This window comes from Rhea pennata, chromosome 14, assembly GCF_028389875.1.
Source record: "Rhea pennata isolate bPtePen1 chromosome 14, bPtePen1.pri, whole genome shotgun sequence".
Lineage (NCBI taxonomy): Eukaryota > Metazoa > Chordata > Aves > Rheiformes > Rheidae > Rhea > Rhea pennata.
In genome coordinates this window covers 10275019-10299665 of record NC_084676.1, presented here as the reverse complement: position 1 = coordinate 10299665, position 24647 = coordinate 10275019, and the positions used below count along the sequence as shown (strand labels likewise).

Below are 24647 nucleotides of genomic sequence, written 5' to 3'. Positions count from 1 at the left end.
ATATCCGGCGCGCAGCCTAGCCCGGCGGCAGGCGGTTTAGCCAATAAGAGAGCGGCATTCGCCCTCACTCGGATGCTGGTTGGCCCACCCAGGGGAAAGAAGGCGGGCGGACGACTGAGTGGCAGCGCGCTCCACAAACCACGCAGCCCAGCTCCACAGAGCCGTAAGCGTGATCGACACCTACCTGAGCCAATGGGAGATGGCGCACCCGCTACTAGGGTGGGGCGAGACCTGGTCGATTTCCCTGGCAGCCAATAGAACGACGCTCCCTGACTGCTAGGCGCGAGGGGCGGCACTGGCCTGACCGCGGTAGTGTGGTTGAGCTGCACAGCAGCGCCCTTGAGAAGGTGCTGGTAAACCCCGTTATAGATAGGGGCGGCACCCCGTGCGGCATGGAGCGCGGCGGCCAATGGGGGAGCGCGGCGCGCCCTGACGGACAGGCCGACTCCCGCACGTTCTTAAAGGGGCAGGCAGCCCGCGGCGAGGGCAGCGTTCCGCACCAGCACCACCCCCTGCCGGAGGGACGGGGCCCACGCCCGGCGCGGCGCCTGCCGCCGAGGGGAGGCCTGAAGGCGCCCGGACTTAACTGCGCCGCCCCCCGGCTCTGCACCCCTCGCACCGCCAGCCCCACCACCGTGGGCAGCCCCGAGGCGCCCGCAGCGCAGCTGGCCGCCAGGGCCGCGCCGCGGCCTGCACGGGCCGAGCACCGCTGCTCGCCTCCATCTCGCGCCGCTCGCTTCTCCGCCTGCCACCCCTGCGGCAGGGGGCTGCGCCTCCGCTTCGGAGCCAGCTGCCTTGTGCTGCCTCTGGGTTGGCACCGGCCTGCAGCGCTGCCCTGCTCTGCCCTGGGCAGGTTACAGGCTCCCAGGTTACTGCTCCTGCCTAGGGTGCTGTTACGTGTCACCGTGGCACGACAGTGGCCTCATCAGCACTGTACGGACTTACCTGCTCTGAGGACAGCCCTCACAAGCAGTCCCTGCAGCGCTGACCCGCTTAGAAACCACCGGGGGGGGGGGGGGTCAGGTAAAGGCAGCTTTGCTTCAGCTTCCTCACAGGACTGCAGTCAAGGCCAGCAGAAACAGGTTCCCAACCAGCACGTCCATTCACACGGCAAAGCCAAAGATAGCAGTCACCTTCTCCATGATAGAAAAACATGGGCTGATTTTCCCTGTCCGCTGCCAACAGACCACAGACAGAGCAGGGAGATTCATTCAGCTGCTCCTCCTTCACAAGTTTTGACCAGAGCAGACCAAGTTGTCTCTCCCAGAAGAACGGCAAGACAAGCGGGGAGTTTTCCAACACACAATGCAAGGCCTAAGCAACCTTGCAAAGGAGGAGCGAATTCTCGGAGTTTACAGCTCCTTTATCACTCCCAGGACATGCTTGGGGACTAGCAGCTGCTGGTCCAAGAATCCCAAGGAGAGAAGGATGGAAAGGGAGGAGACACTCAGCCTGAACAAGCCAACTCATGAAAGGCCAAATTTTCCCCTGTGTTTATATCATCTCCTATCCTCACTACACCTATGACAGGAAGCAGTCAGATATATTTGACCCTATAACAGTGACTCTCCCCCCCCACCCTACCCCAACCATATTCCTGAACATTGCCTAAACCCTTCCTGCCATGCCTTGCAGAGATGCAGTCGTGGACTGGCACTGGGCCATGCTTAGCATTAATATCCTTCCACATACACACACCCCGGCTATTTATAGATTAAGCCACGTTGCAATCTGTGAGTTCATAAATCAGTAGCAGAGATTTTTGGAAAGCTTAACATGAGACCAATGATCCAGCACAACAGCCATCCAAAATAAAACCTCTCTGTTGGTCAGACTCTGGGAACGGCAGCAATACAACCAAGGGACAGGCTCTCAGATAATTCCACTCCTCTTATAAGAAGGCTGATGCAGCAACAGGATCCTGCACACGTTAGAAATGAGCATCCTCTTTCCTCCCATTCAACTGAAGCTTGCTAGGAAAGACATTCACACCACCTTCTGCCCAGTCTTCCTGACAGAGGCACAGCATATCCACTATAAATTCATTACAAGGAGAGGAGTTAGCTACAGCCAACTGATAATCAGATACACTCCCTACCTCAGTTATTTTTTTCAGCTACAAGTTAGGTCACTTAATAGGAAGATATTGAAGCAACGCACACAGTTAGCAAGTGTCGCACCTCCCTACACAGCTCTGCCAGCTTTTCTCAGCTCTGACCTACTGCACAATCTCCTTTCCTGGTAACCCACACCCTGCCAATGCACCTTAACTGCAGTAACCCTGATCCCAGCCCCTGTCCCCCATCACAGGCTTTGCCTCACTTGCTTAAGTCCTAGCCTCCACCGCCACCTTGATTCAGATTTTCAAGAAAAGAACCCATTCTCCTTCAAAGGGCTAAACAGCCAAGAAAAAATGAAGCAGACACACAGATACAAATACCCCCAAGGGACAGCAGCCTTTCACTCAATCTACTTTGAAGTCGACACCCCTAAAACCTCTAATTTCATTCAATAATCCAGTCTACCAGAGCTCTTCTGTTCCAGCACATCTCAGACTTCAAAGACAGAGTTTTATGAAGCAGCCAAGCCAACTTTCATCCCTATTGCCCCATCTTTATGACTCTGACCATCTCCCTCCTGCAGCCACTTTGTCTCTGTACTGATCACTAGCTTTTAATCACAAACAGGCATATCACTATGCTAAGAGTGATGAAATTCCCCAGCAGCTGTTATGGATCCCTATTGACTATGGACTTTGTCAACTGCTTTCTTTTTAACCCTTTCTAGCATCTCATGCCTTAAGATTGCCTCAATTTTACTCCTATCTTATGCAAACTGAGCAAGTTGGTTCAGCTGAGAGAAATTCTGCTGCATGGTGACCCCAAGCAGAGTTCATCCAACATCAGCTCCAGTGCATCTCCTAACAAGGAGTGAAAATATTTTCTTATAAGAGAAGCAGAAAGAAAAACATAACTGAAGGAGCAGGGCTGTAGTCAAGCTGTAGTGCTGTCAGAGAAAAACAGTTGTGCTAAGAATTAAATAGCTATCCCGAAAATGCTACCAAAAGCAGTTTGTGGCTAGTGTAAGAACAGGCCAAATGGTCTATGAACACCTGCATCAAGTGCAGTTGCTACAGACAAGGCAGTTTGGCCTAAGCCAATTCATACCAGTACAAAAAAGGCATTAGTTCTGCTGCTCCTGTTCTGCTGCAGCCTTTCCTCTGTGTAGTAGCAACTGTATCTCTCTTCAATCACACTGCTCTTCCTGTGTTTCTATTTAGTTAACCCCAGTCACTGGCCCATGGATGACTTTGCAAAAACTTTTGCAAAACGCTCTTGTTGTGGAGCTCTGCCAGGAACTAGGACACAACTAGCTAGAAATTAATGCGACAGGAATGATGTTGCCAGCGCGACATTAACGTTGAGTCGGGCAGCGGCGAGGCCTGGGTCCCCCCTGGCAGGGGACTGAGTCGGGCAGCGGCGAGGCCTGGGTCCCCCTTGCCTGGGGACTGAGTCGGGCAGCGGCGAGGCCTGGGTCCGCCCTGCCCGGGGACTGAGTCGGGCAGCGGCGAGGCCTGGGTCCCCCTTGCCTGGGGACTGAGTCGGGCAGCGGCGAGGCCTGGGTCCGCCCTGCCCGGGGACTGAGTCGGGCAGCGGCGAGGCCTGGGTCCGTCCTGCCCGGGGACTGAGTCGGGCAGCGGCGAGGCCTGGGTCCCCCCTGCCCGGGGACTGAGTCGGGCAGCGGCGAGGCCTGGGTCCCCCCTGCCTGGGGACTGAGTCGGGCAGCGGCGAGGCCTGGGTCCGCCCTGCCCGGGGACTGAGTCGGGCAGCGGCGAGGCCTGGGTCCCCCTTGCCAGGGGACTGAGTCGGGCAGCGGCGAGGCCTGGGTCCCCCCTGCCCGGGGACTGAGTCGGGCAGCGGCGAGGCCTGGGTCCGCCCTGCCCGGGGACTGAGTCGGGCAGCGGCGAGGCCTGGGTCCGCCCTGCCCGGGGACTGAGTCGGGCAGCGGCGAGGCCTGGGTCCGCCCTGCCCGGGGACTGAGTCGGGCAGCGGCGAGGCCTGGGTCCGCCCTGCCCGGGGACTGAGTCGGGCAGCGGCGAGGCCTGGGTCCCCCCTGCCCGGGGACTGAGTCGGGCAGCGGCGAGGCCTGGGTCCGCCCTGCCCGGGGACTGAGTCGGGCAGCGGCGAGGCCTGGGTCCCCCTTGCCAGGGGACTGAGTCGGGCAGCGGCGAGGCCTGGGTCCCCCCTGCCTGGGGACTGAGTCGGGCAGCGGCGAGGCCTGGGTCCGCCCTGCCCGGGGACTGAGTCGGGCAGCGGCGAGGCCTGGGTCCCCCTTGCCAGGGGACTGAGTCGGGCAGCGGCGAGGCCTGGGTCCCCCCTGCCTGGGGACTGAGTCGGGCAGCGGCGAGGCCTGGGTCCCCCCTGCCTGGGGACTGAGTCGGGCAGCGGCGAGGCCTGGGTCCGCCCTGCCCGGGGACATGAGCCGAGTAACAGCTCTGCTTCCGTGTGCAGAGGGGGCAAACCTGGCTCCCAGCCTGCCTGCTGCCTGGGGGGCTGGGGTATATGTTATTTATAATGCAATGCAATACAATATAATGCAGTGTATTAACCACTGTATGCATCAGTCTGACATATATTACCCTATGGGGTGAGGGGTCTGCGTGAGGCTGGCAGACCTCTGCAGAGCAAGTGGTGTTTAGGGGACTGGGGGGGAGCTATGTGGGGCTGGGGTCTGTGTAGGGCAGGGGAGGGGAATCTGCGTGGGGCCGGGAGGGCCTGCGTGGGGCCGGGGGGGGTGCGTGGGGTGGGGGGGGTCTGCGTGGGGCTGGTGTCTGCGCGGAGCGGGGGGGCTGTGTGGGGCCCGGGGCCCTGCGTGGGACCGGGGGCGGCGGGCAGGGCCGGGGCGGCCGGCGGGAGCGGCGCGGCGCGGAGCGCGGCCCGTCCCGCCCCTTCCTCCGCCCGCGCCGCGCCGCGCAACCGCCGCCGCGCGACCGCCGCCGCGCTCGGCCATGCCGGTGGGTGCCGCGCCGGCGGGGGCTGGGCCCCTGGGGCCAATGGGGGCCGGTGGGGGCCGGGCCTCCCCGCGGGAGCCGGGGCCCCGGCCCGGCCGGGATCGGCATCGGGGCTGGGGCGGGGTGGGGAGACGGGGCTGGGAGGGCTGTGTGGGGCCCGGGGTGGGGGGGTCCGTGTGGGACCAGGGGGGTCCGATGGGCTGAGATCCGTGTGGGCTGGGGTGTGGGGAGTGAGGGGGGATCCGTATGGGCTGGGGGATCCGTGTGGGCTGGGCTGTGTGGGGTGAGGGGGGATCCATGTGGGCTGGGGTGTGTGGGGTGAGGGGGGATCCGTGTGGGGCCGAGGGAGGATCCATGTGGGCTGGGGTGTGAAGAGTGAGGGGGGATCCGTGTGGGGCCGAGGGAGGATCCATGTGGGCTGGGGTGTGTGGGGTGAGGGGGGATCCGTGTGGAGCCGAGGGAGGATCCATGTGGGCTGGGGTGTGTGGGGTGAGGGGGGGATCCGTGTGGGGCCGAGGGAGGATCCATGTGGGCAGGGGTGTGCGGGGTGAGGGGGGATCCGTGTGGGGCCGGGGGAGGATCCATGTGGGGCCGAGGTCTTTGTGTGAGCTGGGCCCTGCCCCAGTAGGGATGCTGGGGCTGGGAAGGCACTGCCAGCCCTGATGGCAGAGGAGCCAGTTGGTCGGGGTCACCCCATAGCGCTGGGGATTTTGCCGCACCCACTGACCCACTGCCTGCTCTTGGCTGTGAGGCAGCTGCAGCCCAGGTCCAGTGCTGGACCCCTGCTGCCCTATGGCCATGTTGCGGGAAGGAGGGCTGCCTGGCACCAAGGCTGTCGTCCCACTTGGGGCTGTCATTTGCACACTGAAAACACCTTCTTCCTCTAGTGTTCTCTGACTCTGGGAAGGTCCTCTCCTTCCCATGCAACCACACCCCTCCAAAGTGTTCCCGTTATAAAGAAATCAATAAAATGCTAATTACATTTCAAAATGCTAATAGGAACTGCTGTCCCTTAATCCCTTTCCATTTTGAATTCTCTGTGAGGACTTTAGCTGAAAACTTGACAAGGCCCTGAGAAACCAGAGCTAACTTTGAAGTTGGCCCTGCTTTGAGGAGGTTGTACCAGATGGCATCGAAGGTCCTCACAGGTATTCTGTGAGGGACACCACAAGGACATCGTACAGAGGGGTACAGAGAGCTTCAGGTTTTGCTGAGGATCTCTGTAGCATGTGCTGACCTTTTGATTGGGGAGGATATGAATCCACATTTTGGGGGCTAAAAAGCAAGTGCGGAGAATGAGTACTCACAAAACCATCAATGTGCTGCCAGCTGCACCGTCCCTCATTGCTCACCTGCCTCTTTTCAGAAACACGAGTTTTTTGTGGACATGACCTGTGAAGGCTGCTCCAATGCAGTCACACGTGTCCTGCAAAGGCTGGGAGGTGAGTTGAACTACCAGTGCTGCATGTGTGGCAGCCAGCTCTGGAGCTGGATGTCACTCCCCTGGAGTCCTCTGTTTCGCAAGATTAGCACTGTGGGTGAAAGCTGAAAGCAGCTAGTTTGAAACCTCTTCTCTCCACCCTCACCACTCTGCTCCAGGCATACTGGTTAGTCAGTAATGAATCACTGATTATTAGCAGGACTCTTGTGACTCCTGGATAAATGACGAGGGAGGGAGGAGCTGCCCTGTGGCTGCAAGAGGCTGCAGCCATGAAGTGGCTCTGTAAATCACCAAGGCCATATCCTGGACCCACTGGGAGCTGCAGTGGTAGAGACCTTCTCAGACTGGTCAGAAGGAAGGGAGGTGGATGCCTTGCCAGGCATTGTCCCCAAGGATGGGGCCAAGATGTCTGGTTGTTCTGCAGGCATGTAACCAGCTTCCAAGCACAGAGCTGTCACTCTGAAAAGTTGTTCAGCAGAGAGCTCAACCACTGGGAAAATTGTGTCTCCTTTAAGCTGAGATTACCAAAAGAGAAGGATCAGGTCTACACTTGTCAGCCGTGAGGGCCTGTCATCCTGCTCTCCTACCCAACCAAGGGAGAATGGCCTTCAGTCACTAAGCCAAAAGCTCCAGGATTTCTCTAGGATCCCATTACCTGGCAGTAGCAATTCCACTTTCTCTATGTGTGTGTCAGCACTTCCCTTCTCCCCTCACTCTTGAACATGCTGACCAATTTTTGCCTACTGTGAGTAGGCAGAGTTCTCAAAGCTGGTACACGCCTACAAGTTTTGTGAAAATAGGTGGCTGGATACTTCATGTCCAGTTCCTCTCACTGGGTAGAAAGTTCACCCTGATTAGCCACTGGGAGATCTACGCTGGAAAGTGCTTTGTGCTTCCTCCTTCTTGCAGCTGCTAGCTGACACTGTCCCTGAAAGAACCTGTCTTTACCCTGCCCCAGCCCTTATGCCCATTGCATGCTGAACCACAGCACAGACTGAGCTGCCGGAGATTACGATGGCTGATTTAAACTTAGCTCATTCTAGTTATTGCATGAGTGATTGTGATGCTATAGGGGAGAGCAAGGAGACTGAAGCAGTCAAGAAATTCTGGTGCAAGAAACAGATCTGTGGGAAGCCTGCCTTTGTTTGCACCAGTGCTGGTAAGACACTGGTTTGGTTTTGCTGGTTGTTGACAGTATCAGGGTTTGCTGGGAGGAGGCATATATGCATTTGACTGACAGCCTTGAGAGCTCAGATGAATTTAAGGTGAGCTTTCCCTCGTTGTCAGGCCATTTGCCTGCTCTCAGCTGTGGAGCATGTTTTTCCTCTCCTCATAGGTGTCCAATTTGATATTGACCTGCCCAACAAGAAGGTGTGCATCGACTCAGAGCATAGCATTGACACGCTCTTGGAAACCCTGAAGAAGACTGGAAAGAATGCATCCTACCTTGGGGAGAAGTCTACACAATAGACTTCCCTGGTATGATGAGGTTAGGTATATATACTGGGCATATGAAACACTGAAAAGAGAGATCTGAGCTTGTTCCAGCTCTCTCGGTAAACCGGTCTGCTTCCTGGGAGGCACAAAGGAGAAAGACTTGCTGGTCCAAATTTAGCAAGCCCCTCATGTTGTAGAAGTGCCTGGACCACATGCAGGCAGCTCCCTTTCTGTTTGGGACCCCTTAATTATCCTGCAAAGCCTATGTGACCATGGTTGTGTCTGCTGCTAAAGGAGACTCAAATCTGATAGTTCGGGAGGTTTAAACTGATATTTTTTATTAGCTGGTCTGATTGCATGGATAAGTAGAAGAATACAGAAGTGTGCCATTCTCAGGAGAACCTAGAGCTTTGCTAGAGCTCATCATCCATAAAAACAAATCCCAAAGACATTCACCAGCTGTGCAGGAGTAGTATCCCCCAACATCATCAGGAAGGGCAATGGGGCAGAAGGCCCCATGTGGATGGGTATGTAGGGGGTTGTTCATTTGCAAAGGGACCTCTAACTTCAGCTTGTGCTACTGTTGATGTTACATCCTCTGCTAAAAACAAAGATGGAAAGGAGCTGCCCTCACAGACATAAAATGGTGGCTTTCAGATTAGTTCCTAACTCCTTCAGCCCCCAGCGAACCAGACGTCTGTCCCCAGGCAACCTGATTGTTGCAGCTTATGGATTTTCCTAGAGCCCCAGCACTAAACTGTCATTCACCTAACAGTGAAGTATTTTTGCAGGCAGGGTTCACTTTCAGTGGAAAAGAATGAAATGGGAGGAGAGGGTTGCCCACTCATTGCATATACCGTTCTTTTTATCCAAGATTATTATATAGCATCTCTGAAAAGCTTGTCTCTGTCAGTGTAGCTTTCCAGTCCAGTGACACTTTTAAAATGATCTAGTTTGATCACCACAGATGTCCAGCATGGACACACTGAAACCATTTCACGCTGATTTAATTTCCAGTTGATAACTGTAGTTTAAACTTGTAATTTACACCAGTAGGAATTAAGCTGAAACAGGAAAGAGTTGAACTGATACCAGTATGCCTATGCAAGCCTGACTTAACAGATTTAAAATCTGTGCAATTTGTCTCATGTGAACAAGCTCACAATATTTCTGAGAAGTTGTTTAAATCCTAATTTTCTAATCAAATATAAGTTAATATTTAAAACAGAGAAACATACTCTGGGTTGAATAGGGCCTGAATGATTTTCAGCTCCTAGTCTGTATTGACTACAAAGCTGTTTTCAACTTCCAGGGACTGTGGACTCAAAGGTCTGCTAAAGTTAATTAAGGCTGCAGTTTCCCATTACAGCTGCAAAGCCAGTCTTGAATAATGTTGAGGTATCCCTTGTTCCCATCCCTATGTCACTAGCCCTGTGTTCTCATCACTTTCCTTATATTGGATCAAGGCAGCTAGGAGAACCAGTTCGACTGGATAACCTGGAAGAAAACTGGCATTTCTCTAAATGCTTTTTTCTTCCACTGGATTTTAATTGAAGCTAGTGGACTTGCCTGATGATCACTGAATCCAAAACAAAGGAGAGGGGAGGCTAGGCTGTCCCTTCTAATAGGGAAAAGTCACTCAATTTAAGTTTTACAGCATGTTTGCTTCCCCAGGGAATATTTTTAGGAGTTTACCTGTAAGGGAAGAGGGGGAAGTTGCAAATCATTGACACAGACACATTGGCTCAGGTCAATGGCTTTCCTTTGAGATGTGACCAGCAGAGGGCATCTTTGTATAACTTTATCGCCTTTGTGCTTTGTTTCTTCTCCTCTTTATTTATTTATTTATTTATTTTGCAGGAACTCGGGTATGACGTCAGCAAAAAGACGGCTTAACTGTTTACATACCTCTCAGCTTGCTCCATCATTTCACCATTGCTACCCTGCCAGATGTCAGAAAGCAGAGGGCTGGCAGGAGGAGATAGCTGCATCCTGTCTTTAGAAGCGGAGAAATCTGTAGAAGGAGATTATATACTGTTTCTGGTCCCTCAGTAAATCAAGGCACTTCTTCTATATGTCAATGCATGTCTGTGTGTCTTGTGTGTCATTGTACTGCTTTACATGGCTTTCTGTGAAAGAGATGGCTCTTACAGATGGGATACTACCCTTTGTATGTAAGACAAGTCTCAGAGGAAATTGCACCTACTTCTAGAAGCTGGCTGCAGTCTCTGCCTGAGAGACATGTCTCAAGAGAACTGAGATTGAATGTTGCTTAGATTGGGCGAATCAGTGTCTCAGTCGATGTTTTCATCACAGAACAGCCAAACTTTCCATTTGGATTGCAAATCCTGGGAAGGAGAGACTTCTGCAGTGGGTGCTATAGGTCAGGGATAACCAAATATTCTTTGGGGGCAGAGGCCCTCAAAGCAGAATGCTCTGGTCTCTAGCAACGTGGTTCAGCTGACAGCCTGAGCCAGCAGGTAGGAGCAGGAAACACAGACTCAGCTTAGTGCTTTTTAGGGGACTGCATAACTGTATACATGTGAGGTATCATTTCAGATTCTGACTCCAGCTCAAGACATCTAGATGAGTCCCTTTCCCTTGCAAGTGTTCCTCTTGAACCCTTCCTAGCCCATTTGTAAAATTTCAGCTAAATAGGATAATAACATCATGGGGCTGTGATCCCAGAAGGAATCCCCAGGTGCTTTGTGCACACAAAAACACAGTAGCAGAACTGTGCTGGTAAGAAATACAGAAGGGGTGGAGAAAGCAGAGGGCTGTGGCACTCTCTCCAAGGTTTCTTAATTCTCAGCCTCACATTCACTCTGAAGGATTATACTGTTGCTTAGCTCAGCTCCCATCAATTTAATTCAGGTTTCTCAAGCCAGCATAAGGGCCACGTGTGTGTCCATCCCAGCATGTTGTCTCTCATTTCACTTGGGGGATGTTTCTCTCATGCCCACCAGTTGCATGTTCTGTAGCTTCTCTCCAGAAAGAAAAATCAACTAAAGTTTGAAAGAAATGGTTGCTTAAATTTAGGGAGTTTTTCATACTTGTATATTGAGATCACTTTTGACATAGTTGTAACTTATTCCTTCCTAGAGAGGTTTAGGTGTTCAACGTCCTTTTTTTTTCTGCTGATCTAAAGCAGATTGAGTTGCTGTGAATGCACTAGAAGGGGCTGGAAGCGCTTCAGAAAACATGTTATAGACATTTACCTTTCTATTACTTTTTTTTTTAATTTAAGGGAAATCAAATGATAAAAGCCTAACATTACTGCATTACTTTCTTGCATTAAAATCTCCCAGTGGCAGGAAGTTTCCTGAGCCAAGGCTTGGAACCATGACCTGTTTCTGCTTTGTGCCAGTGCAGTCAGATGCAGGGCAGGACATCTCTGGGGTCCTGGGTGAGTGAGTAAAACTGCCCCTGCATGAGTCCTTCACCCTTGATCCTCTCCACTGGTGGTTTGAGCTGCTGTCTGCCAATGTTAATTATTACTTACTGCTTTCAGCTTCCTCCAAGGCATAGGCAGTGCATCCACTGGCAGCCGATTGCCCAGTGACTTTGTGTTCCTGGTGGCAGTGGGCCCTGAGGGAGAAGTGTGCTGTCAGTTTGGCATGGAGGTGAATGGCATGCTGTGGCACAACTGGCCGGCTGTGCCTCAGTGGTAACTAAGCGGAGCCAGCACTCCTTGTGGGACGTGCTCTCTGCCAGACCGGCAGGTGGGGGTGGCAGTGTTGTGCCTGCACAAGAGTAATTCCCAGGCTGGCTTGTTGTAAATCAGGCTGCTCGTCCTTGATGTCTGGTTTGCAGCTTGTGTTGTCCACACTCCCCTGTCTCTTTTGTTCCCCTCTCCCCAGTCTGCTGAACTGGCTGTTTTGGTTAAAGCATGCTTATCTCTGAGCAGACAAGCAGCAGTGTCTACCCACAACCAGCCCAGGAGGGTCATACAGATGCCTAAAGTTTCAGCACTCTTCCACAGGGTTGTTATCTCCCAGTCCTTCCCTCAGCTATTTGCCTTCAGTGCAGATGGAGGGGGCAGACACTACTTTAAGCTCTTGCCTGCTGCAAAGAGGATTTTGCAGCTGTGGGCAGAAATCAGTCACTGAGGAGAGCAATGGTCTCCCGAGCTGGCTGCAGAGTGACAGTGGGAATGCATGCTGCTTGGAGCGCCTTGGAGAGGAGAGCACTGACTCTTTCCAAAGCCTGCCTGGAGTTGGCCTCCATCCACTGGAGCAGAGTGATGACCAGGCCTGAGGCTCTTCCCTTCCTATCCCTCTGCCTTGGGGTTTGATAAATGCTTCTAACCATCCCTAACAGCAGGCACATTATACTAGGCTGCTGTGTTCTCACCCTGCCATTAGCTCTTAATGACAACAAACTCCTGCCATTTATGGCCTCTGTAATTTCCCTGCTTTTTCAGTGTGGCAGGGTCCAGCCACATATGCTTGCCTGTGGTGTCCCTACCAACTTTGTCATGGAGACTGTGTATTTGCAGTTTGTGGGCTTTCACAGCTGACGGCTCACATTGCTAATGTCCCTGCTGCGTTGGACCTGGCTGTCCTGCTCCTCACTTCCCCTCAGGCAGTGTCCCAGAGCAGAGAGGACAGACAGGTGATAAGTCTACATAGACCATCCCTCTGCGGTGCTGTGCCCTGAGGATGCTGATGAGGGTGAATAATTCGGAAAGCACCTGGGACTCCCATAAGCCCAGTTCCCCCTGTCCCTCAGTAACCCCCAGTGCTCTGACTCTCCCCTTGTAGCCCTGTTACTCCCTTTCTCCTGACCCTGTGGGAAAGGGAAGGGAGCTGCTAGGGTTTCTTCTCCTGCTGCAAAGCAGGAAGCTGGAGTGTTGATCCCAACACTCCAGACACATTAGTGAAAATATCAAGGAGCCAGGAAGATTCAAGTTAGGGCTAGTGGACAAAGTCCAGGATGCTGCTTGCTTCTCCCTGAAAGCTCAGTAGGACAGCATCGTGCCTGCTCACTGGATCAACCTTGCAGGTTTATCAAGGGAACAGAGTGTTTCAACCAAGCCATGCAATCTGCAGAATGCTCTCTTTCTCTCTGCCTGCCTTTCTTTGGGATAAGATAAGCTGTTTGTGGGAAGCTGACCTGCTGGCATCCTGCCCCAGGACACACTACATGCAGCAAGGTATACATCAGCATTCCTAAAGCGATGGCTGTGCAGTGGCCCAGCATACATCCCAGAAGGACCATGCAGAGCTGAGTAATATGCTCTGACTGTCCTTGCTTTGGTAGGTGGGCTAGGTTTGGGCTGGCTGCAGCTGGGCTAAGCAAGTTAAGGAAAGATAGCTAAGTCTAAACAGAACAGCAGACTGTGAACCAGCTCCCTGCAACGCTTGTGGAAAACCTTTAGAAGAAAACTAACTCCTTTACAAAGTCTAAAAGGGCAAGAGAGTACCTAAGCAGAGTCTCTCTGATCTGCTGTTGCCCGGCCTCAAGATCTTTGAAATCTTTATTCACCAGATATTGATCTGAAATTGGCCTCCAGATTGCACGTCATGGCAGAATGAACCCAACAGGCATGCCCAGAAAATGTGATTGCAATAATTTTCTCAGAAAACAGGGCTCAGTATGCCAGGCAGTGAGGCCATTTTCAGACAAGAAAATGCTCTATTTGCAATGCAGTTAGGGGTGGCATTTGGAAGAGGAGCTGTCCTGTACCATAGACGCCCTGACTCTGCAGGACCTCACAGGTGGCCTGCTAGAAGAGCAACACGTCAACCCTGCCGGCCGCAGGAGGAGTAGTAGATGAGGTGCAATTTAGTGCCTTCCCCTCCACGAAAGCTGGAGTAGTTCAATCCAAGTTCCTTTCAAGGTCCTCGGTGCCAGCTTCTGTTGCAAGCCCTATTTGTGCACCCAATGGAAATAGGTCACTCCAGGCAGGGCCATGGCAGGGCTGTGGGAGGGTCATCCACAACCTGTCTCCAGCTGAGACACCAGTAAGAACTGGGCAGCCCCACAGGGACAGGCTTTAAAACTTCTTTTGTTTTTCCTGCCTCAAAATTATCTTTCCTCCCCCACCACGCCCCCCCTCCATCCGCTGCTGCACTCTGGTGTTTATAACAGAAAACATTTGGTTTTCTTGCCCATTGGAAACACTGTTCTTGAGTTCCAGTGTTCCTGTTCTTGTGGTGCTGCTGTGTTCCTAGGAATCATTTTTCACCCAGTGCTACCTTCCCCATGCTTTTTAAACCAAAAAAAAAAAAAAAAAAAAAAAAAAAAAAAAAAAAAAAGAAAAAAGAAAAAAACAGTGGGAGTGTCTACAGCCTTCAAAGCTCAGTCCTTTAGATACAAAAGAAAAAGCTGCACTGGTTATGCCAGAGCTGCCTTAAGCACCACTGGCTTTTCGGCACTTTCTAATTATCAGATGATGGGCAGGGTATGATTTTAGCAGAAGGAGCATTTGCACTCAGCTGAACCGCACAGTAAATGAGAGAATTTCCAAAATAGCACCACAAGCTGCAGAAAGCAGATGTGGGATGGACGATCCCCCTCAGTGCTTGCAAATGGTGATCCCTGATGGCTTGGAGAGAGAAATTGTTGTGAAATTTCAGGGTGGGAGAAAAGGGCTCAATTGGCAACAATCACAGTATTTCCACAGCAGGGGATTCGTTACACAAAGAAGGTGTGATTCTAGTCTTTGGTTGCTCAATTCTGCTTTTAAATGTGAGAAAAACAATCTGCCTGAGGCTCCCTTGCCTCCCCACTCCCAGCCCAGGTGCTGCCATAGCAGAACCGTGGACTGGAAAAGCTCCGTGCCTGATGTTCTACTTGCAGGCACTCTGGTTCAAGGCTCCCATGTGTGATGCTGCCGTGACCCACTGTTCTGTGAGCCAGAGCTGGCCAGCCAGGCCTGGAGGCCCCCACACAGGACTGGGTGTCTGCAGGTATGACCATCACCTCAAGTGGTTGTACATCTCCATCCAGTGGAGGCCAGGTGTGATGAGACAGGTAGATGTCATGGTCCCTCTGAGGAGCTCAAGCTCACAAACTGGCTGGAAAAAGCTTGAGTGCCGCTCTGCACTAAATATGCTGGTCTTAGAAGACTTCTTTTTTTTTTTTTTTTTTTTTTTTTCCTACAAGGACCCAAACTTCTCTGTCAGGAGGACACATCTGGGCTGAGATCACTGTGATAGGTGATGCACTGACCTGTCCCCATGCTTTCTGCTCTGACTGACCCCAAACGCCTTTGCTTGTTCCTGCTCCCAGTGATGCATGTAGACACTCTGTGTGACCATTGCAGGGAGCTCTTCATGCTGCAATATCCAGAACAGCAAAATACACAGGGATTTGACAGACCCTCCTCCAAGATTGTGGCAGCATAAATAGAAAAAAAAAAGGCTTAAATAAGGATTTCAAAAGCAGGAAATGTGCACGTGTGCTGGTCAGAGTGCAAATATTTTCTTTCAGAGCTTCTTTCTAAAAGTGTTCAGCAAGGTAATCTAGGCTATATTAAAAAGAGAGGGTGTCAAGGAGTTCCCAGCCCCTCTGGAAGGCAGAGCAGCTACAGGGCACTGCTGTTGTGAAGCATCTTTCTCTGGTGCTCCAGCCTTTGGCTTTAGGCTCCCAGAGAACATATGGAAGCTATTCAACCATTTGACTAAAATCAGATGGGCAGGGAGAGAAAACAAAATCAAGTGAGAGGCAGAAAGGCAGCTTTTGTGCTGCTTGTGTTTGCAAAAGTCAGCCCAAGCTCAGTGCTGCTGTTGCTCCCTGGACCAAGGTATGATATATCTGACTCCAGAGAGCTGGGCTTTCACAGACCCACTGCTGTAGGCAGTGACATTCTGGGGCAGTGACGGGGAATGGGTTGGGAGCCACCTATCATGAGCAATCAGTGTGAGTGGCACTGCCAGGATGCTTGGCCAACCCCTTCTCATTTGCAGAAAGGAGTTTCAGCTCCCTCTGAGGGGCTGTGGGACACATCGAGCATGATGCAAGGTCCCTGGTTGCTCTGGGGACAGCAGATGTCTGTGACCGTTCTGCTACATGGATCTGTCCAGACTACCTGGAAGGGACAAGGAAAACTAGTCTGCATAGGCAAGAGCCTTCAGCCTAGCCCTTCCTGTTATTGTCCCTCCACACATCATGCGTGTTCCTGGAGAACCTCCTGAAATGCTGTTGGGCACTACATGACTATGTTCATTTTTTTTTCTACCAGTCTGAGCCAGTGGGATTGCTGTGCAGTCACTGGGGCACAACACAGCCAGAAGAGAGTTGCTGCAGTATTTCACTTTCCCACAGTATCCACTTCCCAGCCGCTGTGAAACTCACAGGGCAAGACCACCTCTCTGTGCCTATATGAGTCCTGCTCATCCATTTTCAACAGATGGATGAGAAAATGTTGAAACAATAAATGCAGCTCTGTGAGCATAAGGAGATGCTTGAATGCAGCAGAAATCTGTTGTGTCCGAGTATGCTCCTGCCCTATTTGAGCTGAGTCAATTCCCTCCTAGAAGCTCCTGCTTAGGCTTACGCAGGCGTCTGAGGGCAGAGCTTGGCCTACAGAGCCCAGCGTCAGCATCGTGCACAATGCCCAGCAATCATAACAGGGGTTGCTGGCTTAATCTGGCATGCACAGCTTTAAAAAAAAACCCACGCAGCTATTGTCAGAATGATCCCACTGACTGCATCAGAAATGTGCATGGGACACGAGGCCGTCTCCAGGGCAGGCAGTGCCCAGAGGGTGGATGCCTGGTGTGCTGGATGCTCTGGACAGTGTTGTAGGAGGCATCCAGGAGCTCTGGAAAACGTCAGTCTCTTGTCAGTGTCCAAAGCCCTTCCCTGTACAGCTGAAGTCATTAGCACTCAATCTAGTTCTTATCCCACTATGTCTCAATTGGGCTTTGTCTGCAGCAAACAGCAGAAGCAGCACCCCGCGGTGTCCCTGGGGCTGCCTCTCCTGAGCTTGGCAGATGAGCCATGCTGCGGGCTTGTGTGGTGCTGCCAACCTCCAGAGAGAGACTGAGATCCCCGGGCTCGCTCCTCGCCTTTGTGTGCTTTGCTGAGCTGGCAGGAAGTTATTCTTTGTATTGTCTCTGTAAAGGCAAAGGACAAAGAGCTTGGGGTTTCTCTTTGATGGAGAAAAGCCTGATACTGAGATTTGCATTCATATTTCCTTTGTTTTTCCCTCTCCCTCTTCCCCTGGCTATGACCAGTGCTAAATGCCTGTGCCCTCCCAAGAGCAGGCAGAGGCCAACAAAGCAGGCAGCTTGGTGGGAACAATCCAATTTCTGAGGCAACTGGGACATGACTGAGTCCAGAGCTGTCTTTGACACCCAGTGCCAGTGTTATTTCTCCATAGTTTGCTCTGCATTTGCTTTCTTAATTCAGCTTGCCTTTTGCCAGAGAAGCCAAAATAAATAAATAAATAAATAAATAAATAAACAAACAAACAAACAAACCAGGTATGTGACACATCCAGGGTCCTCCCTGTGGGCTCTACTACTGCTAGGGGATTCTCAGCTCAGTCTCAAGACCAGTCCTACAAGTCTGCCTAGCTCTGAGTTCAAAATATGGCAACGTATGATCAAAATAAGACCTCAGGAAGCCAAGAAGCTGGCTCTGACCCTTCAAAGACTCTGCACTGAGCCTTTGGCTCCCCTCCAAGGGTCCAAGGGTCCTTGTGCTGAAGACAGGGACACATGTCCTGAGGTAAAGACTGCTACCCCTTGCCATCACCATTGCTGGCCACCCAGGGACACCTGCACCATGAACCTGCTGGGCGCAGCTGAACCTGCAATTCCTGGTGTGTCCAGAGGAAAACCAGATAGGTGGAAAACTCCAGGATTGCCCCTCTACCCCCATCCCGGTGGAGTGACTCCAAAGCCCTCCTGGATTTGCTTGCTTCCCTCCTCCCTGGCAGAATGAGTATGACCAAGGCACCTCCAAGCAGAATCTCCAAGTGCCAACTGAGGGGTGGATGCTCAGTCCAATTGCAAGCCAGGCAGCTCAGCAGAAAGGCTGCATTAGCAAGAGGCCAGCAAGCCTTCCCTGTGAGCTGCCAAGAGAGACAGTAAACAGCAGGAACCACAATGGGGACCGATGCTGGAAGAGCAGCTTTCAGACAAAGAGAGATGGGCACAGACCAGCACTGCTCTCTGCCATGGAAAATAATGGGCACCCAACCCAACCCAACCCAACCCAGTAGGGTTTTCAAATCTATCCCTAGTAGGGGATAACACCGAAAACCTCCAGCTGTTCTTTCTAGACTGACAAAACCAACAGAGGAGTTATCAGTTTCTAGCAAAGAAGGAAATTTGTTTGCGGGAATATGCAAAAATGAAAGCCAGAAGTTCCTCCCCAGGCCTGGCATTGCCTTGCCGGCATCCAGCTGGGCCACAGCTCAGTGCTGCAGCATGGTTGCTGTTGCTGGGCAAGGAAAGTTCCCACTGAAATATGCCCTCAAAAACTTGCAGAGCAGAGCTTGCTTCCCGGGCTGGAGGGGCAAGCAGCTGGGAGCCAGCTCCCTGACACGTCAGCCCAGGATCGCACTGCAGACGCAGTTTATCAGGAAGTCTATCTGGCCTTGGAAGGAGGCTGGGAGAGGAAATCTCTCTCCCAGTTAGTCCCTCCCTTCCTTTCTTCCACTCAGAGCTACAGCAAAGTGAGGGGGAGGGATATGCTTTCTAATGCCACTGAAATACTTTGAAGAAAGAGGGATTTAGGGAAGGGACAGAGGAAGAGATGTCACATCCTATCCAGCCTTTTCTCACACGCACTTTCCATCCAGAAGCCATCCAGATTCCCTTAGTAACACCTTATTTTTAATTCCTTAGAAGAAGAAAAGCTCAAGTGGCAAAACCTTAGGTGACAGCACATCCATGTCAATCCAGACACACGTCAGGGAGCGAGGACCTTCGCTCTTTGGCATTGACTTGGGGAAGAGGAGCAGAGCAAGAGCCCTGGGGTGCATGTGCACATGAGCGGGGGTGTGCAGCTACCCGTGTCTGCTGGGGGGACTCCCTTGTGCGCTGTGGCTGCGGCTGCCTCTGCACATGCATTAGGGAAGGGAAGAGGTGACATCCCTGGAGCAGATGTGGGTGTGAGCTGCCCGGCAGCAGCCAGGCAGCCACCAGCGCTCACCGAGCACCGGGTGGGCTCCCACCCGGCGGGCTCCCACCCGGCGTGCCGCTCCTTACCTTTGGACAGGCCCAGACAATCCCTGCACCATCCCACTTGGCAAAAATGCTGGTATTTCCCTCATTTCACAGTTCCCACCTTTTTCCCCCAAGTGACTGAAACAGAGTTATCTGAGAATTTCATTCCATGGAAAACCCATTCCATTAATCCTATTAATAAATCCTGGGCAATCTCTCTCCCCAGGGTGGTATGGGCAGGCAGGTTAGTGCAGGAGAGAGGAGGTGGCAGGTACCTTTGGGCAAATCTGAAATCAGGGGGCCAGGAGTGGGGTGTCATCACCAGTGCTCACATCTCCCCTCCCTGATTTTCTGATTACTCTCTGCAGTTACCTGATGCAGTTAATGCTCATTAACAGCCATAGCATCACACAGGAAAGTGTCCACTGCTCTCACTGCAGGGAAGGATTTTTCTCAGTTTTTCTCAAAAAAAGTGAAATCTAAAAGGGTGTTCTCCAAATCTAGTGGGTTTTAAACTACTCCTGGTCTCCCTTTCTCCTTAAACAGCTGCAGATACAGATAGACACAGGGCTTGTGGCATGGGGAAACATGGCTAATTTTAGTAGGAGCTCCCAGGAGAAGGACCTAGGCCTGGGCCAGGCCCAGGGTGGAAAGTCACAGCACTCATTCAGGGCCCTGCACGACCTTGCTATTTTGGAGCTGGCTACATCCCACCTTGCCTCAAGCACACAAACACAGCACAGCCCAGACCTCAGGCCCTCCCGCAGCCCAGCTATTCCTGCCCTGTGCCTCTGTTGCCTGCAGGGTCAGCTCCTGCCAAATCATGGCCATAAAGTACAGCGGTTTCTGAAGGGAAGTAAACAAGTTTCAGGGCCTAAATTGAGATCCTCAGAACTCATCACACTAAAGCTTAGGCTTTTTCTACATGTGCCATCTTATGACAGAAAGATGCTGCATTTTCAGCCAGCTGAGATTTGAGGGGGTTCTGTCCTCTCCGGTTTCCTTAACCCTTCTATCAGTGAAATCCTATTAAATCAAATACAGACAGATGAAAAATCATTTCTCTACTGTCAGGTCCTTGCAAGGAGCAGAATATTTACAAAGGCCTGAATTGCTCAAGGAAGATTTTAAGGGGTTTGAACTCCCCAGAGTAATATCCAGCCTGGACAGGGAAGTTTATCGTGGCTGAGTAGTGCACTGGAGACAGTTTGGAGGGAGTCGGTAAATAGACATGACAGAGAGGTTGGCACTTTTGCTGTTGGTTTTGGCCTGCTCCTGAGAGCTGCTGCAAATCCTCAGCTCAATAGCAGCAGTGAAAGCGCAGAGCTGGCTGCACCTATCCTACTGCTTTCTCCTTTGGAGAAAACTGCTCCAAGCCAGGCATTTGCTGGCTTTCCACATATGCTTAATCTGTCTTAGCCATTCTCAGGACTACCTTGGACTGTGCTTGTAGATTGCTGAGCCATTGGAAGCTAAAGACCTTGAGAGATTGTCAACTCTGCCCTTCCACCGTCTCAACAGCCATTTGCATCACTGCTTCACAGCAGAGTTTGCTCAGCCTCCCCAGACCAAAGCTTTGCAGTTAGAAAGCATATTTTATTGTACCTTCTTCCTGTACCTTCTTTGCCTGCTTCTGAGTCTACCTATTACTGCCTTTTCTTCTGTATGGGCTCCTCCCAAATATATTTTGCCAAAATCAATCCCATTTTGTCTTCTCCTTTAGGGGACACTCTGTTTATAGAGCCTGCTGCATCTGGCAGCCCAGCTCATTTTTCTGGTACATCTCAAGCCAGGGCTTGTTCTGAGCAACTTCAACTCGAGCAGAAAATGTCAGAGTGCTAGTTTGAAAAATGCGGATTTCTTGGAGCCCTCTCCAGGATTACATACACACAGTGCCTGGAGGTAACCTGCACACACCACGCACCCCTTTGATGCTGCACAGCGGCTGCAGCCACCGCTCCAGCACAGCCCGTTCATGCCCAGGGATGTGGTACTCGCTCATCCATGAGTGGTGCTAGTGGGGATGTGGCCTCTTGGGATCCCTCTGCTTGGAGTGAAGCTGCATTTCCTGACTTACGCAATGGCCTGCAGCCCTGCCGGGGCTCCTGGCCATGCCACAGTGGCAGGACAGTGGTCTCTGCACAGCTGGTAGGCGCCAGTAATGGCGCTCAGAGCACCGAGCCATATACAGACTGAATCACTGTGGTACCGGGCTCCTAGGTGGGGGGGGGGCCTAATATTTTGATAGGATTTTGCCAGCTCTGATGGTTAATAGGAGGGCAATAAAGTCCTGTACTTCAGCCTCCGTGAGCAACTGCTAAACTTTCCAGGCTTTCCTTTCATTTAATGAATGGTGCAGCAAGGTATCTCTGTCACCGGCATGCCTTGCCTTCCCCTAGATCATCTTTCCCTGCTGCTCTTTGCCGCTAATAGTGTGCTAGGCTGATGCGGAAAAGGCCATCATTCAAAGCCCGTGTTCCGGGCTGCTGGGCTCCTGGGGACAGCAAATTATGCCAGGTGACAAAATGCAGTCCTGCTGCCTGCTTTGCCTTAGCCATGATCCTGATACACGCCAGCTCTGCCGCATCCCTGTCTGACACCTCCCATCCAGCCTGTGGCATCGTGTCCCTGGTTATCAGTACAGGCCATTCCTGAAACGTGGCTCCAGTGTTTCACTTTGGTGATTTCAGACACAGACCTTTCTGATCAGACTTCATTCAGACAAACCTTAATTTTTCTGTTGTCCATCTCCATATGGGCAGATATCGCTGCACACATAAGTTCCAGTCTTTCCATGCATGTGGAGGAGCTATTTGAATGTCCAGTAAATTACTGAAGATTCCCAGGAAAAGTGACAGGGAAGTGGAGGCCAAGCAAAACTGCTGTTCTAATTCCAAAGATGTAGGGGTGTGGTCCTCCTAAAGGGATGTGGAGGCTGTTCCGGCTTTCTCAGGGCAAGGTGGTAACCCTTCCTTAAGCACACTCCAGAAAGCGCAGCTTCCATCAGCTGCTAATTTTCCCCTTTGTGCTGTATACCATCTGGATGCTTGTAGGGAGGCATCAGGAGACCAGGACACCTGTGCATTGGTTCTCTGAGGAGCCATCAGCATCGGGGTGGGTTCAGCCCCTGAAAAGTGCCACATCTCTCAGAGCTGGGCCTGCGCTGTCCCTTCCTTATCTGTGGTTGCAGCTGCTCTTCCCAGAGCAGGCCAATGTTTGGCTGTTCTAGAGGAGACAGCCCCACCCAGGTCCTTCCATCAAGGCTGCCTTTTAGGAGAGCCAAGCTGTGTTTATCCATGCAGAAGAGCTGCCACTGCAGCCCTGTGCAGCCAGAGTGCTTCCCTCTCCTTATGTGTCCCAGGGGCTAGAAGGTGGATTCCTGTTTATTTCCTTAGGCAGTTCTATTCATAGCCTTCAAAAACTGTCAAGCCGCATCTATCAGGCCTGAGAGGATTTAAAGTGCATCTTAGGTAAACAGCGGAAATACAAGGAGACTGCCTAGATTTAGCAGTGTTTACTGCATTTCTCCCTCAGGAGCTTTATTGCATGTTCTGCAAGCCACAGACACACCTCCATCATGAGGTGCTGAGCAAAGGCGTTGTGCTGAGACGCTAAGCCCCATGCCTGAGTACTTTCAGTCTCTAGTGCTGGATTTGAGCTGTCGTGTGTCTGAATTCAGGTACACAACGTGCCCCATGATCAGAAAGAAATATATAGCAGTCCTCTACTGCAAGGAAAAGCCCTTTTAGCAGTGTCAACAAAGCCTCGGGAATATTGGACGGGATCAAGCACAGTGAGGTTCAGCCAGACTTGATATGCCCCCTGACACGTCCAAGCAGGCAAGTGTATGTTGCAGGGGTAGTTTGAAGGAGGTGGGGGAGAAAACCTTCCCCATAAGGTTTGGGAAGTGCCTTCCAATGGAGATCCCAAGGGATGGCTCTGAGAGTCTGTGCACACCATGGAAACAGTGAGCCATCCCACAGTGCATGTCCTGCCTCTGGGCTCCAGAGAGAAGCCTGCTCCCCCAGGTTGTGACTCACAGCACAACCACGCACAGCTGGCTTCCTCCTTCCTGTACTGCAGGCCTCTAGCTTGCAGCTGAAAATTCACAGTGACACCCCCTACTCTATCTCTATCTGCTTATGAGAGTACCAGGACCCCTTTTGCCTGCATCACCCCATTGAGCCTATTTGCCCTGTGCCCCTTTGAGGAGTTCATTCAGGTTTTCCTGGGCCAAGCACTCAAAGTGCAGGGGCAGAGGCCTGGGGAAGGGGCAGTGTGTCAATTACTCCATCTGTACAGGCAATCAACCCTACCACTGAGCCTAGAAGGACAGTCCTGTTCCATCAGGGAGAAGTCCCTGCTCCATGTAGGACCAAAACAGCCAGCCTGGAGCAAGTTCCCAGCATAGTTTAGGTTCATCCTGCCTGGTGTGGATGGTGCTTCCAGTCCTGAATGGTGGTCATACATCTGCTTTAATGTAAATCCAGAGGCCATAGTCTTTTGCCCAGTCTTCTGATCTTCTTCTGAAATAGAAAAAAGAAAACAAGAAACCCTCCTTTGACACATGCTGACATACTTCCCTGGAGATAGCTGGAGAACTGGAACATTCCTAGGATAAGCAAGATACCTGTCTGTTCTGCACTTACTCACTTCAATCGCCTTTTCCTGAGCCAGGTGCCGGGCTGCCTTGCTGACAGCCGTTGCCTTTCCCACACTGCACTGAAGGGATCCTGCTTACACAGCAGCTGGTGTCTGTGAGGAGCACAGCCTTACAGCCTTCGACCACACACTAATAAATGAAGACTTATTAAATGACATTCCTACAGTGGTTCCAGGGCATCCTGTTTATTTATATGCACTTTGGGTTCATTGTTTTGCTGTAATATCCACCAATGATTAATGCAGGAACATCATCCTCTCCAGAAAACTCATTAGAAAAATCCCTCCTAGAGCATAAAGGAGTAAAGGCTGCTTAGACTGAAGAATTTGTGAGTAGGATACAGCAGGATTATTAATCTCTACTTGTGTCACTTCTGTCAGGTTTCTCACTTCCATTTCTGCTCTTCTCTTACAGCAGAATTGCTCCCATCTTGGAGAGTACCACGGGTTTCTTAACTGTGCCAGCCTGGATCTGCCAAACTGAGCTTAAAATGGGATGAAGAAATTCAGATTTCGAATTGAGGTTAGCTAGAGTTCAAACCTCAGCCTTGCAAATGTCTTGGCTTTGCTGTAAACTCAGTTCACGTCTCAAGGGGTCTGGTCCTATTTGCTTTTTCCATCTGAGTTTATGAGGTCTCTTGAGCTGGGAGCAAGAGAAAGGGGACTTGGGGCTCAGGAGCTGTGTATGAAGCACAGATTGGCACTGCTTACAGAGATGCCAATCTGGACCTGTGAGGCAGGCTCACATGGCAAAGCCCCTTTTGCATAAGGTCGTAGGGGTGATAAGGCCCTCTTGGGCCATCCTTGGCCTGTCCAGTTCCCTGAGCTTTAGATGTCATAAGAGGAACTTCTAGTATGTGCAAGGTCCAGTTTTTCTCCTGACAGCCTGGCATCAAAGTCTCTTCTTTGATGTCTAAGTATTATAAGTGTAGAGAAGAGTTTCCAGGACTTTTTCATAAGCTCTCAGTCA

The 24647-nt window shown here is 51.8% G+C and overlaps 1 protein-coding gene across 2 annotated transcripts; it reads left to right on the top strand.

Annotated features, from left to right (window-relative positions):
• The first annotated feature begins 4954 nt into the window (after positions 1–4954).
• Positions 4955–9970, top strand: ATOX1 (antioxidant 1 copper chaperone). Of its 2 annotated transcripts, none has more exons than XM_062587406.1 (4): positions 4955–5014; positions 6378–6453; positions 7789–7931; positions 9750–9970. In XM_062587406.1, the coding sequence occupies exons 1-3, from the start codon at positions 5009–5011 to the stop codon at positions 7920–7922; spliced, it is 216 nt and encodes a 71-aa protein (XP_062443390.1). In that variant the 5' UTR covers positions 4955–5008; the 3' UTR covers positions 7923–7931; positions 9750–9970. The 2 variants fall into 2 exon arrangements, with proteins under 2 accessions (XP_062443390.1, XP_062443391.1); XM_062587407.1 differs by having other exon boundaries at positions 7789–7941.
• The last annotated feature ends 14677 nt before the right edge of the window (positions 9971–24647 follow it).